Source organism: Panicum virgatum, chromosome 8N (genome assembly GCF_016808335.1).
Source record: "Panicum virgatum strain AP13 chromosome 8N, P.virgatum_v5, whole genome shotgun sequence".
NCBI lineage: Eukaryota > Viridiplantae > Streptophyta > Magnoliopsida > Poales > Poaceae > Panicum > Panicum virgatum.
The window spans coordinates 48063583-48079353 of NC_053152.1; the positions used below are offsets into that span (position 1 = coordinate 48063583).

At 43.6% G+C, this 15771-nt stretch overlaps 1 protein-coding gene across 1 annotated transcript; it reads left to right on the forward strand.

Annotated features, from left to right (window-relative positions):
* The first annotated feature begins 904 nt into the window (after positions 1-904).
* LOC120685187 lies at positions 905-15771 on the forward strand. Its single transcript, XM_039967006.1, has 11 exons — positions 905-2003; positions 2074-2284; positions 2389-2629; positions 2725-2875; positions 2969-3271; positions 6262-7222; positions 7724-7920; positions 14298-14508; positions 14680-14920; positions 15008-15158; positions 15245-15771. The coding sequence occupies exons 1-11, from the start codon at positions 933-935 to the stop codon at positions 15548-15550; spliced, it is 4044 nt and encodes a 1347-aa protein (XP_039822940.1). The 5' UTR covers positions 905-932; the 3' UTR covers positions 15551-15771.

Here is a 15771-nt window from a genome sequence, read left to right on the forward strand (position 1 = left end):
GGGGAGTGAAGCTCACTTCTCTAGTAGTGTTGTACTTCATTTTGCTTCAAATAAAGTGATCGAATAGGATGGACCAATTTGAACAATAATATTTATTGCTATTTGGGCATTATTAACAGATTTGGTGATTGTCCTATATATGCTTGTAAACCAATAGTGGTGGGGGCAGACATCCATCATTTGAAGTTTCCAAGATACTACTGTAGCAAGTCGGTCGTTGTTGATGGTGATGGATACCAATATCTCCTGTCCCGGCCGGCTGGAGTCACGAATTCATGGTCGTGATATGAGTCGACACGGTTTAGGCCCTGTTTGGTTGCGCGTTGTAAAAATTTTGAAAAGACATCTTTCTACATTTGAAGTACTAAACATAGACTAATCACAAAAATAATTACAGAACTCGTCTGTAAATCGCGAGACGAATCTAACGAGCATAATTAATCCGTCATTAGAGGTTGTTTACTGTATCATTACTGTAGCAATTTAGCGTCTGATTACAGCCTAATTAGGTTCATTAGATTCGTCTCGCCATTTACAGACAGCAGTCGCAATGTGTTTTTTATTTCGTCTAGATTTAAGTCTCCATGCAGGTGCTGAAATTTTTTTTTTTGAATTTTGAATTTTGGAACTGAACACGGGCTTAATTTGTGGAATATCTATACATTGTTGGCAGGTTCAAATTGTTGCTTGGTCACTGAAGATGACACCCATGATGACATCTCTACCCCGCCCGATCCGTACGCAAACTATTTATCTGATGTTTATGAGTTTAATAATTGTTAATGGCTAGCTATAATTAACCTTTTACAAGTCAGCGTTGTGTGACTGGAGGGAACTCATGGATGGGGATGGGCGGGCAGCCGGGCACCCATCGTCGTCTATCTAGCTATATATGATGGAGAAAACAGGGAGCAGGCAGGCCTAGCTAGCCAATGGCAGTCATCATGAAGGTGGTCGTCTTCCTCCTGGTCCTCGCCGTGCTGATGGCACCGTTCCCGGCGGCCGCCGACATCTTCTGTGACAACGTGAAGGTTGTCGCGGACGCCCTCCCCAAGAACACCTCCGCCTCCGCTGTGCACTTCGCCACCTCCACTGTCGGCCAGGCTCCCAACGTCGTCTACGCCATGTCTTTCTGCCGCGGCGACATCGTCAACGACACCGCCTGCGCCGAATGCGTGGCCAGCACCTTCGCGAGGATATTCCGTGAGACGCCGCCGGAGCTGGAGTGCTACAGGGACGCCTCTTACTTCGTCGACTGCCCCGTCTTCTACTCCGGCGACAACGACACCCTCGCCCCCTTCAGTGCCACGGACGAGCAGGAGCCCTTTGAGCGCTGGAACATCAACGTCATCACCGGCGACGACGCCGGCCGCATCGTTGGCCTCATCCGCGAGCTGCTCGTCCAGACCGTGCAGAGGGCGGCTAGCGCGGCGCCGCTGCGGTTCGCGACCGGCACCATGGACAGCGGCACCAACTTCCCGATGGTCTACTCGCTGGCGCAGTGCACGCCGGACCTGTCCGCCGGCGACTGCCTGGCGTGCCTGCAGCGCCTCGTGGGCAAGATCAACGCCACCATGGCGCTGCGCATGGGCGCGCAGATCCACGTCATGCGCTGCTACTTCAGGTACGAGGCCTACGTGTTCTACGACGGCCAGCCCATGCTGCGGATCAACGGCTCGCTATCGCCGGCGCCGACGCCAGAGCCGACGACCACTCCGACAAAGCGCAAGAGCAAGCTGTGGGTGATTCCCGTTGTCGCGGTTCCTCTGCTAGCGGCGGCATCGCTCTGCTTCGTCTTCTACTCCCCATGCTTCAAAAGGTACAGGCGGAAAGGTAAAGCGACGAGGGCAGGATCAAGGCGTACTCAGGACGAGGACGAGCTCGTTTTGGACGGCAAGAATTCAGACTTCTCGGTGTTCGACTTTGAACAGATTCTGGATGCCACAGACAATTTTGCGGAAGAAAACAAACTTGGGCAAGGTGGATTCGGCGCTGTATACAAGGTAATTAACCTAATTAGAGACAATAATCTGTAACTAAATCTTTCAATAACATTATTCACGTACTGTACAGGGCCATTTCCCTGATGGACTGGAGATAGCAATCAAGAGACTTGCTTCACACTCAGGGCAAGGTTTCACCGAGTTCAGGAATGAAGTCCAGCTCATAGCCAAGCTCCAGCACAGGAACCTCGTTAGGCTCTTGGGGTGTTGCTCTCAGGAAGACGAGAAAATATTGGTCTATGAATACCTGCCCAACAAGAGCCTGGACTTCTTCATCTTTGGTACGAGTACTGCTCTGCTTTTACATTTTCTTAATTTCGTTTAAGCATTGATCTTGTTTGCGGCAGCCCCATGCATGAAACATTGCTCCATTGACTGCCTGCAGACCAAGATAAAAGAGCTTTACTGGATTGGTCCAAACTTCTGGCAATCATTGAAGGAATAGCACATGGACTTCTCTACCTACAGAAGCACTCCCGTTTGCGCGTCATACATAGGGATCTGAAACCAAGCAACATCCTCTTGGATGGCGAAATGAATCCAAAAATTTCAGATTTCGGGCTAGCAAAAATATTCAGCTCAAACAATACCGAAGGAAACACTACAAGAAGAGTGGTCGGCACATAGTAAGTTCCATGCCAATAACTGCAGCTGTGAACATTTATATTACAAGTCAACATACATATACAGCAATTTAACATTTATTATATGCTACCATTAGTGGCTACATGGCTCCGGAGTATGCTTCGGAGGGCATCTTCTCTATCAAGTCCGATGTATTCAGCTTCGGTGTTGTTGTTCTTGAGATACTTAGCGGAAAACGGAATTCCGGGAGCCATCAGTGTGGCGATTTCATTAATCTCATTGGATATGTGAGTTTACATACAAAAATTTTGCAATCCCTTTCCTTATTTCCTACTACATTAAACTTATTACACTGTGTGACAAATTAAAGTTGCATGTAGGCATGGCAACTATGGGAAGAGGGAAGGTGGGCTGATCTTGTTGATGCATCCTTGGTCCCCAAGAGTCACTCAGTAGAAATGATGCGGTGCATTAACATTGCATTGTTGTGCGTACAAGAGAATGCGGTCGATCGACCCACTATGGCAGATGTTGTTGCACTTCTAAGCAGCGAGACTATGGTTCTGGCCGAGCCAAAGCAGCCAGCATATTTTAATGTGAGGGTGGGAAATGAAGAAACATCCATTACTGGAACGGACTCTTGTAGTATCAATGATGTCACCATATCCGTAACAACTCCAAGATAGATTTCTTTTCTGGTGTGAAACGGGGTTTTACTGTATCACTACAATAAGTGTAGTAGTAGTAACGATACAATAAGTGTTGTATAGTGCACAAGTTTGAGGGTTGTTTCAAATGTCAGGTTGTGCATTTTCGAGAGAATGAAAGAGGCTTCCTAGTTGGAGTACTAGTTGTTGTACCTAGTTTTATTTTTTTCAATTACTCCATCTGTTTTTTTAGAGTAAAAAATATATTAGGGGTCTCTAAACTTATTCCGATGTATCATCTATGTCCTGAAACTATTAATTTGCAGTTTCATTTGCCTGAACTTACAAGTTTCAAATGGCTGTAATTAATGCTAATTTGACCACGTGGGACCTCCATTTCATCCTAATGTTGCTAATTCATCATTTGTAATCCCCCCCCCCCACCAAAAAAAAAAGATTGTTAGTTTGACAGTTAAACACGGCATCATGGGCCTAAGGATTTTGCTTGGTACATACTGTATACATCTGAGGTGTGTTCCAGTTTGTTCAGAACAAGCTAAAGCGCAGTAGTTTATCAAAGTTCACTGTGCAGGATCAAATAGAGTTGTCTTGTATCAGGTACGATTGAGATATTGTATTCTCGCCGGCAGGAACGTAACGTGAAGGATGATGCAGGAGACCAAATATATACCATATATTTGTTCAAGAAACTGGTGATGATGCCGTGCTTGACGGTTTCAAAGTAAGGCATTGACTCACTACTGAACAAGCTGAATAAAATCTGTCTCTTTAGTTAGTCTTTCCGCGCATGTAGTGATATTGGTGTACTGTATGATGTTGACCTGGAAGAAAACAACAAGCTAGGCTCATGTAGTATGCGGTGGGTGTCGTGCCCGCAGTTGGCATCATGTTGGAGGCATGCAGTGGGTATTTTATTTTTAATTTGCGTCTTTTTCCCTCCTGATGATAATAATACTATAATAATAGAACATGGAGAATCTCTTGCCGTTCATTCTTTGTGGGGGAAATTAAAACAAGTTTGCCGACCTGATGGACATGTATTCTAGATAGAAATGGATTGGTGCGGTGGTGGCGTGATTGACGGTTTCAGAGTAGGGTACGGTGGGGCGTTGACTGACTTAGTATACCAAACCTCTGAAGCTGAATGAAAGCAGACAATGACAAGGATGATGATGATGAATAACGAACGAACGTTTCGTTTTTGTTCTTGAATTTTCAATTCAGCGTAACGTATGTACATGCGACTGTAAGTCACTACCGGAAACTTCGATTTTCCCGTGTGCACCATAGTTTGCCGTGTGCAAATTCACAGGCACACGGCAAACATGATTTTTGCCGAGTGTGCTCAAGAAAACACACGGCAAAACCAAAGCACACGGAAAAGAAATACTTTGCCGTGTGTTTTTTTTGACACACGGCAAAGAAATATTTTGCCGTGTACTTTTTTTTGACACACGGCAAAGCAATAAATTTTTTTTTGTCTTCTCACTTTGAAACTTTTTCTACTCTTCACATACAACATGTGGCACTCCATGTTAAAATTTGATACATTTTTGTATTTATTTGTTATATTTAACTAATTAATTGCATTTCAAGTAATTTTTGAATCAAGTCAAATTTGAGCCGCAAGTGATTCAAATAATAGAATAAAATGAGTGAAAAATGATACTCATGTTATTTAACCTAATTTGAGGCCTTACCCATTAAATGAAAAGAAATTTCGAACATCTTGTGCAGGAAACACGACCATGAACGTGTGTCCGAATGATTTTAAAATTCTAAAAAAAGCAAATGAAGTCTAAAAATTATGAGATTTGGCAATATCTCATGATATCATGTGTGGAGGCTATGGTAAAAATTTGAGTGGATTTCAAAATTTTATCATGTACGATGCTTACAAATGGAAATATCTGCGAAGAAGAATAAGAGAGTTGAGAAGGATGCAGTAAGGTTTGGAGTGAAAGTTACGATCGAATTTGGATTTGACTTCAAAAAATTTTCTATTACCAATATACAATTTAAATTACATCACGTAAAATTTTGGTTATTTTTCGAAGCCGTTTAATAATTTTATTTTATTTTTGCAATTAAATAATTAATTTGAATTTGAGCTTGAAACACATTAGATTATATATTTTTTCTCATAGAATCATCAAATACGAATTGTTGAGTCACTTTGGCAAGGTAAAAATTGTGACAAAGTTATGCAAACATAAAATATTAGAACAAATTGAATGGTACAAAAATTAAAGTTAAAATAAAGTGTTTCGAATGCTTTGCCGTGTGCCAGATCAAGGACACACGGCAAAGCAAGTGTTTGCCGTGTGCCAGATCAAGGCACGCGGCAAACAACCAAACTTTACCGTGTGCCCTAGATCTAGCACACGGCAAAGTTAAATTTAAATTTCGTAAATGACCTCAGATAGAAAAACTAACAAAATAAAATTTATAGATCTCGAAAAATTATGAAACTTTGTAGTTGACAACTTTTTAATTTGAATTCGTTTAGGGCCTCAAACAAACAATATACTCTCGGTTTAGTATAATATGTGGGGAAAAAAATAGAGTATAGACACAAGTGACGGTGTGGTGTAGTGGTAGAGAAGGTTACACATGAGGGAGAGGTCGTGATTTCGAATCTTGCCGGCTGTGTGGTGTGCGAAAAATGTTACTACTTGCAATTTAGATGGAATCGATGTGTGGCTGGCCGGTGGGGTCCTCCCCGAATTAAATTTTTTTTGTTTTCTATTTTTAAAATCAGCTTTCTAAAAACTTCTTTGCCGAGTGTTTTTTAGTACTCGGCAAATTATTTGCTGTGTGCCCGAGAAATGGCACACGACAAAGGACCTCTTTGCCGACTCCTGTTTGTTGTGTGCCGTTTGCCGTATGCAAAAAGGCCTTTGCCGTGTGTTTTTGCACATGGCAAACAGCCAGCCTCCCGTAGTGAGGGACAGATGGTGACCTGGCCTGGAAGCAACAAAATCGCTACTCTCTCATGGCACTGACAGGTAGCCATGGCGGCCGTCAACATTTTGATGCTCGTCTTGGTGGTGGTGCTGCTGCCATGGCGGGCCGCGGCGATCGGGAGGGTGTGCGGCAACGCCGGCAACTACGCGGCCAACGGCACGTACCAGAGCAACCTGGTGTCCCTGTCCAGGAGCCTCCCCGGCAACACCTCCTCCTCCGCGCAGCTCTTCGCCAACGCCACCTCCGGCCAGGCCGGGGCCCCCGACGCGGTGTACGCGCTGGCGCTGTGCCGCGGCGACATGACCGACAACCGCACCGGCTGCAGCGCCTGCGTCGCCGGCGCGTTCCGGCACGCGCAGCAGAGCTGCCCCAGCGGCAAGGCCGCCGCCGTGTACGACGACGACTGCTTCATCGGCTTCTCCGACAGCGGCGCCATCCTCGTCGCCGCTAGTAATAGTCGAGACAGGAGCACCCTGTTCCAGTTGTGGTACGGGTTGAGCATCCCCGGCCGTGACCCCGCCGCGGTGGGCGCCGGCGTCCGTGACATGCTCAACCAGACCGCCCAGCTCGCGGCCGCCAGGACCTCCAGGTTCGTCACCGCCTTCATGGACGGCTCCAGCGGCGCCATCAGGACGACGCTCTACTCCACGGCGCAGTGCACGCCGGACCTGTCCGCCGCCGACTGCCTGGCGTGCCTGCAGGGACTCGTCGGCGTGCTCAACGCCACCACGTCGGTGCGCCAGGGGGGGCGCATCCTCGTCCTGCGCTGCAACCTCAGGTACGAGAGCATGAGTTTCTTCAACGATAACAACGCCACCATGGTCCGGATCACGCCGTCGTCGTCGCTGGCTCCGCCGGCTCCCACCAGCGACGACAGTACGAGAGCTAGGCCGCCCTGGGTGATTCCCCTGATCGTGGCACATCCTGTGGCGGCGCTTCTGGCGCTGCTCTGCTTCGCCGTCTTCTACTGCCGCCGCCGACGAACGAGATACAGAAAAGGTCGTGGTTCCTTCATTTATTTACTACTACTTACTGATGCATGGAACATTATTGTTTAGTAATTATTTTCCCATATTTACTCCATTTCAATCGGTTGAGATCAACCAATCCTTCAACCGATTTGTTCTTTAGAAGAAAAAAGAAAGGGGGAAGGTTGGCCGGCGGTGGTGGCGGGCGGGAGGCGGGGCGGCGAGGCGGCGGGGACGCCGCCGGCCGCGGGACGGCACCGGTGGAGCTGGTTTAGCACGGCGGGGGCGGTGGGTGCGGGGCTGGCGGCGGGCGAGCCGCCGGGCACGGCTGCAGGCGGGCAGGAGGCGGGGGCGTGAGCCAAAGAGAGAGGCCGAGCGGGAGGTTGAAGACGACGCCACGACCGTTGGATCGCGATCCGACAGTCACAGCGGATTCGGTTGAAATTAACAAAATTTCAACCGAATCTAAATTAGTCTGACTCTTATTTTCCAATTACTAGCTCCGATCCTTAATGTAGACGATGGTGTGCAGGCAATGTCAGATTCTTACGACGAAACAAGCGCAACAACTTGCAGCAGCAGCAAGGAGGGGATGAGCAACTGGACTGGGAAATGGAAGCCGAGCTCTCCGAGTTTTCGGTCTTCGACTTTGATGAGATACTGGATGCCACAGATAACTTTTCTGAGGAGAACAAACTTGGGGAAGGTGGCTTTGGCCCCGTATATAAGGTAAATATCACAGTGTATTCATACTCCACTCCTTCCTGTCAAACTTTCAGCATATATAATGCATTCCTATGAAAACTGCAAATTGCTTGACTTATGCATCATATTCATATATAGTAGTAACGAATAAAGGAAACTTTTTTTTAGATAAGGGAATATATTAATATTTCAGCCTCTGTATCGATTGATACATATAGCTATTCGGAATTACAACTACACAACTCATCAAGTTATCTTTAGTGAGAGTAACCCGGCCCCTTTAATTATGTACCACATAAAGATCTTTATTTTTAGGGGGATTTTCAACTTCCAAATGATGTGATTATGTGGCACTATGTTAGTGGCTGTTAAAGCTCTATACATAGACCTAACCGTAAACATCCTGCTTTGATTCAAAGACCACAGGAAAATGTATCTTTGACCCTGAAGTTGGATACGCATTACTCTTGCCACAAGCTGTTGCCGCACCCATGCAAATGTTAGAAGCGACGGCGAACAAAACGATGAAAAATAGAAAGATCAAACCGCAGAAAGACACGAAGATTTAACGTGGAAAACCCCTCCAATGCGAAGGGTAAAAAACCACGGGCGCCAGCCAGCAAGAACTTCACTATATCGGGTGTTTGTGTACAACGCCTAGCGGCGGCTTACAAGAGGAATAATAGGATTGATATTCTCCGGTGAAGCCTATGGGTTAGATATATAGGAGAGTCACGTGGTCTCCTCAACTTCTACTAGCAATGTGGGATTAAAAATTTGCACCACATGGGCCTTAATGGGCCAAGCCCAAATTCCAACACTCTCCCATCAGAATTTGGATCACAATATAACATACTCCACCTTGAGACAAATTCCTTCTTGTAGCATATCAAAATCATCACCTGAACACAACAAAGAACAGAACTTCTGGCGCCAAATAGCCTCTTGGGCTAAACTGTCAAACCAACTAAGCCTGAGCAAAGCTCAAACTTAGCTACAGGAACTGGTTTAGTCATCATATCAGCTGGATTATCATGAGTACTGATCTTGCATACCTTCAATTTACCTTGTGAAATAACATCACGAACATAATGGTATTTGACATCAATATGCTTTGTTCTTTCATGAAACATCTGATCTTTAGTAAGGCAAATAGCACTTTGACTGTCACAGAATAGATCAATGCAAGAACCAACTCCACACAGCTCAGTAAACAAACCTTTCAGCCAAACTGCCTCCTTGCACGCTTCAGCAATAGCCATATATTCTGCTTCTGTGGTAGACATAGCAACAACAGGCTGCAAAGTAGCCTTCCAACTCACAGCACAACTGCTAACAGTGAACACATAACCTGTGAGTGACCTGCGCCTATCCAAATCAGCAGCATAATCTGAATCCACATAACCAATGAGTCCCTGATCAGTTCTCCCAAACTTCAAACAAGAATCTGCTGTTCCTCTGAGGTACCTGAAAATCCACTGAACTGCCTTCCAGTGTTCTTTACCAGGATTAGACATGTATCTGCTAACCAAACTCATAGCATATGATAAATCTGGGCGAGAGCAAACCATGGCATACATCAAAGAACCAACAGCACTAGAATATGGGACTTTTGACATGTATTCAACATCCTCCTCAGAACTAGGGCACTGAGCAGCTGACAATTTAAAGTGAGGTGCAATAGGAGTACTAACTGGCTTTGAATCATGCATATTGAAACGCTGAAGAACCTTGTTAATGTAATTATGCTGACTAAGAAATAATAAACCAGATTTTCTGTCTCTAGTAATCTCCATACCTAGAATTTTCTTAGCAACACCAATATCCTTCATATCAAATTCACTACTCAACAATTTCTTTACTGTAGTGATTTCTTTTCTGCTCTTGGCAGCAATAAGCATGTCATCAACATATAACAGCAAGTATATAGGTGATTCCTCAACAATCTTAATGTAAACACAGCTATCATATTCAGATCTTTTAAAACCATGTAACAACATAAATGAATCAAACATCTTATACCACTGACGAGGAGACTGTTTCAAACCATACAAGGATTTCTTTAATTTGCAAACATAATTCTCTTTGCTTGGCACTATGAATCCTTCTGGCTGATCCATGTAAATTTCCTCCTCAAGCTCTCCATGTAAAAATGCAGTCTTCACATCTAACTGCTCAAGCTCAAGATCATGCATAGCAACAATACTAAAGAAAGTCCGAATTGAGCTATGCTTCACAACTGGAGAGAACACATCATTATAGTCAACACCAGGAATCTGACTGAAACCTTTTGCAACTAACCTTGCCTTAAATCTTGGAGGCTCACTAGAAGACAAACCCTCCTTTCTCTTGAAGACCCATTTGCAGCGAACAGTCTTCTTTTTCTCAGGCAAGCTTACAATCTCCCATGTGCCATTCTTCTCAAGAGACTGCATCTCCTCATGCATAGCTGAGATCCACTTCTCCTTATCAACTGAATCAATGGCTTCAGAATATGTTGCTGGCTCACTAGCATCCTCCACCTGTTCAGCACAACTCAAAGCATAATAAGTCAGATTACACTCCTCAATTAAACGGTTTGGAGGTCCACAACTCCTCTTTGATCTGCGAAGAGCAATAGGTAAATCTACATCCTCCTCATGCTGCAAATCAGACTGTGAAACTGGAGGTGAGTGCTGAACAGTATCAGGAACACTATCTGAAACATCATTACCAACAACTTCATTTTCCTGGTCATCCATAAGCTCCACCTGCACACTAACTTGTGACTGCAATTTCTCAACTAAAGCATCATCTGTGGACAAACTGTCAGTAAACATCACAGATTCATTGAAAACAACACTTCTGCTCATAAAAGTCTTTCTAGTTTCAGGATTCCACAATTTATATCATTTGACTCCCGAACCATAACCAAGAAACAGACATTTAATAGCTCTAGGCTCTAATTTTCCATTATCAACATGAGCATAAGCAGTGCAGCCAAAAACTCTCAAGTGTGAATAATCTGCAGGTGTACCAGACCATACCTCAATAGGAGTCTTCTTGTTGAGTGGAATAGAAGGCGATCTGTTGATCAAATAACATGCTGTATTAGCAGCCTCAGCCCAAAAACGCTTGTTCATATGGGCATTGGACAGCATGCAACGAGCCTTCGAGATGATAGTCCTGTTCATACGCTCGGCCACACCATTCTGCTGAGGAGTGTATGGTATGGTGTGATGCCTAACAATGCCTTCTTTTCTGCAATAATCATCAAAAGCATCCGAACAGAACTCTCCACCATTATCAGTTCGAAGCACCTTGACCTTCTTCTCAGTTTGCCTTTCTATCATAACTTTCCATTCTATAAAAACAGCAAAAGTATCATCTTTGCTTTTCAGAAAATAAGGCCAGACTCTTCTAGAGTAATCATCAATAATGGTAAGCATATAACGAGCACCACCATATGAAGGCTTACGTGAAGGACCCCACAAATCAGCATGAACATAATCAAGTGTACCTTTTGTGGTATGAACAGAGGTATTGAATTTGACCCTCTTATGCTTACCAAATACACAATGCTCACAGAACTTCTTGCCACTCAGAATGCAGCCATCCAGCAGGTTTCTCTTCATCAATTCTGCCATACCGAGTTCACTCATGTGTCCAAGACGCATATGCCAAAGGTCAGTCTTACTAGGTTCAGCATTAGCAACATTAGCAGCAGAAACAGAACCATGCAAAGTACAACCTCTGAGAACATATAAATTTGAAGGATTGAGATCACCCAGCAAACATACAAGAGAACCTTTAGATACCTTCACAACTCCACCTGAACCGGTGTATTTGAGTCCTTCTTTATCAAGTGTGCTCAACGAGATCAGATTTCTTTTCATCCCTGGTATGTGCCTTACATTCTTCAGTATGCGAATCATGCCATCATGGGTCTTGATCTGAACAGAGCCAATGCCAATAATCTCACACGGGTTATCATCTCCCATGCGCACAAAATCACCGTTCTGCAAAGACTCATAGGAACTGAACCAATCTCTATTAGTGCAGATATGAAAAGAACATGCAGAATCAAGAATCCACTCATCATGACCAGCAACACAACCAGCAAAGACAACCAAACAATCTGACTCAGAGTTTTCACTAGCAGAAGCAACACTAGCCTTACCATCAGATTTATTTTTCTTCTTCTCCTTATTCTGCAATTTCCAGCAATTCTCAATCATATGAGATTTCTTCTTGCAATACTTACAGAATTTCTTCTTGGGACCTTTGGACTGGGAGCGGCCTCTACCGTCATTGCTCTTGCCACGATCGTTGTTATCACTTGAGGATCTTTGCTCTGATCTGCCTCTGACATGCAAAGCGTCGCCCCTAGAGGACGAGCCATCTGTCTGCACCATGCCTTTCATCTTCTCCTTAGACTGGAGTGCCTCACAAACTTCCGCAAGGGTTAGTTCATCACGGCTTAATAGTATGGTGTCACGGAAACTTGCATAAGAACTTGGCAAAGAGCATAATAAAAGAAGACCTAAGTCCTCATCTTCATACTTAACCTCCATCGACCCTAGGTCAGCAACGATCTCCTTGAAGACAGATAGGTGACCCATCACCGAATCACCCTCCTGCATCTTAAGCGTGTACAGCTTCAACTTCATATGCAATTTACTGGTAAGATCCTTCGACATGCAGATCGATTCCAGTTTTAGCCACAATTCTGCAGCAGTCTTTTCCTGCAGCACTTCTTGTAGAATATCATTAGATAGATGAAGCTGAATAAGAGAAAGAGCCTTACGGTCCTTGCGCTTCTCCTCATCGGTCCACTCATCCTTCTTTTTCTTCCCGAATTTTTCCAGCGCCTCATCAAGATCATTGGTTTGCGCCAGAATAGCTCTCATCTTGACTTGCCACAGCGAGAACCTTGTCTTGTAGTCCAACATCGGTAGATCATACTTCATCGACGCCATCACGAAACCCAAACTTGAAACCACGGCTCTGGTACCACTTGTTAGAAGCGACGGCGAACAAAACGATGAAAAATAGAAAGATCAAACCGCAGAAAGACACGAAGATTTAACGTGGAAAACCCCTCCAATGCGAAGGGTAAAAAACCACGGGCGCCAGCCAGCAAGAACTTCACTATATCGGGTGTTTGTGTACAACGCCTAGCGGCGGCTTACAAGAGGAATAATAGGATTGATATTCTCCGGTGAAGCCTATGGGTTAGATATATAGGAGAGTCACGTGGTCTCCTCAACTTCTACTAGCAATGTGGGATTAAAAATTTGCACCACATGGGCCTTAATGGGCCAAGCCCAAATTCCAACACTCTCCCATCAGAATTTGGATCACAATATAACAGCAAAGAGTGCCGAAAAGAGACATTAAGAGGAGTAGATCCAAGAACCATATTGGAAGGCTGACTTTTTTTTTGACAATGTTATACAGACCCAGAAATTGGTTTTTCAGAGTAACATCGATTGCCCAGCCATACGTCTTCCCAAAATCTAATATGAGATCCATCACCCAACCTAAACCTACCCCAATTCAGAAACTCTTGTTTGGCTTTCATTAACCTGGACCAAAAGTGTGAATCCCAGGGCATGTAGTCAACTTGAGTAATATTTTTATATCACAGGTATTTTCTTTTGAGAAGTGTTTGCCAAATCCCCTCTTCATTAATTAGCTTGAAAAGCCATTTACTTAGTAGACACTTATTATGAGCATCGAGATTTAAAATGCTCAAGCCGCCTTGGTCTTTTGGTGAGCAAAGGACACTCTATCTAGTCAGTCTATATTTTTGTTTATGTTCATCACTTTGCCAGAAGAACCTAGATCTGTAATAATCCAGCTTCTTCAAGACTTCACGTGGAATTTCAAAGAAAGACAGCATGAACATAGACAGATTACTCAAGATAGAGTTAATGAGAACTAATTTCCCACCCACCGAAAGCATTTTGCCTTTCTAGCAACTTAATTTCTTTTGGAATCTTTCCTCAACTTCCTTCCGGTCTGCATTTTTAAGTTTCCTACAATGCATAGGTATACCCAAGTATTGGAATGGAAACACGCGATGACCGCAGACAAAAATCTGCGAGTTCCAAATCCTTCGCTTCGCCCAAAACAGAATAACTCACTTTTATGAAAATTTATCTTTAGGCCTTATAATTGCTCAAAAGCGCAATGCAAGAGCTTCAAATTCCTCGCCTGTTCCAGATTATTTTCTAGAAAAAGTATAGTATCATCTGCATATCGCAATATACAAAGTCCGTCATTGACTAAATGAGGGACTACTCTTGTAACCTGATCATTTGCCTTGGCTCTGGCAAATAAAACATACCCCCCCTGCCATGCCACTGAATGAATTTTGAATGCTAGTAAGTACCTCTTATATGGGTTACATTTCACAGGGTCAGTTTCCTGATGGAGTTGAGATAGCTGTTAAGAGGCTCGCTTCACATTCAGGACAAGGTTTTGTGGAGTTCAAGAACGAGGTACAACTTATAGCCAAACTCCAGCACACAAATCTCGTTAAGCTCTTGGGATGCTGCTCTCAAGGAGACGAGAAAATCTTGGTCTATGAATACCTTCCAAACAAAAGCTTGGACTTCTTTATCTTTGGTATGTACACCTTAATTTATCTGCAGGCATTTCTGAAATTTTGGTTTCAAAAAAAATTACATATAGTACTAGATATAGCAAGATGAATGAAAACTTTGTCCAAATTTCTCAGTACAATGTTACCTGTTTCCTGTTATATATACTAACATTCAATTGGTGATGCGCAAGCAGACGAAACTAGAAAAACTTTATTGGATTGGAACAAATGCCTAGATATAATTGAAGGGATAGCAGAAGGACTTCTCTACCTGCACAAGCACTCCCGGTTGCGTGTCATACATCGAGACCTTAAACCAAGCAACATTCTCTTGGACAACGAAATGAATCCTAAAATTTCTGACTTTGGGCTAGCAAAAATATTTAGCTCAAATAATACCGAAGAAAGCATTACAAGGAGAGTGGTCGGTACATAGTAAGTGTAGCACAAATTCATCACTTTATTTGGACATCTATAGCACAAATCTACCATATATAGTAATTGTTCGACATATCATTTCAGCGGCTATATGGCTCCTGAGTATGCATCCGAGGGCCTCTTCTCTATCAAATCTGATGTATTCAGCTTTGGTGTTCTCCTTCTTGAGATCCTCAGCGGAAAAAGGAATTCTGATAGCCACGAATGTGGAGATTTTATCAATGTTCTTGGATATGTAAGTTTCCTGACACACATATAGTATGCTTTTGTTAATTTGTTATCATATATATGTTAATTATTATGTAATGAAATTACAAACAGGCATGGCAATTATACGAAGAGGAAAGATGGAGTGAACTCATTGATACATCTTTGGTACCCATGCATAACTCGGTTGAAATAAGGAGGTGCATGAACATTGCACTGCTATGTGTTCAAGAGAACGCAGCTGATAGACCAACCATGTTAGATGTTGTTGCAATGCTAAGTAGCAAGACTAAGATCCTGGCTGAGCCAAAGCACCCAGCATATTTCAATGTACGGGTAGGAAATGAAGTGACATCCACTACGGCTACCCAGTCATGCAGTATCAATGACATGACCATATCTATCACAACTGCTAGATAGTTTTTATTTTTGTCGTGTGGGTTTTACTGAGATAATGTATAAAACTATGGCACTCTAGAGGTTACATAGTGCTTAGTTTAAGTGACATAATTTGTATATATGTTTTTCTATTTATCTTGATTGAGATGTACCTTTTGGAGGTCGTTTTCTTGAGAAAACAGCGGGCGAAGCGGCTCTTGCTACTGATATATTTATATATGTTGATCTATAAGTTATTTACA

Bases quoted from the DNA above. Each gene is read 5' to 3' on its own strand.
- LOC120685187 (XM_039967006.1), top strand. From the start codon at position 933: ATGGCAGTCATCATGAAGGTGGTCGTCTTCCTCCTGGTCCTCGCCGTG. The intron at 2,876-2,968 runs GTGAGTTTACAT...AGTTGCATGTAG, and splicing joins TCATTAATCTCATTGGATAT to GCATGGCAACTATGGGAAGA. The intron at 14,921-15,007 runs GTAAGTGTAGCA...ATATCATTTCAG, and splicing joins AGGAGAGTGGTCGGTACATA to CGGCTATATGGCTCCTGAGT.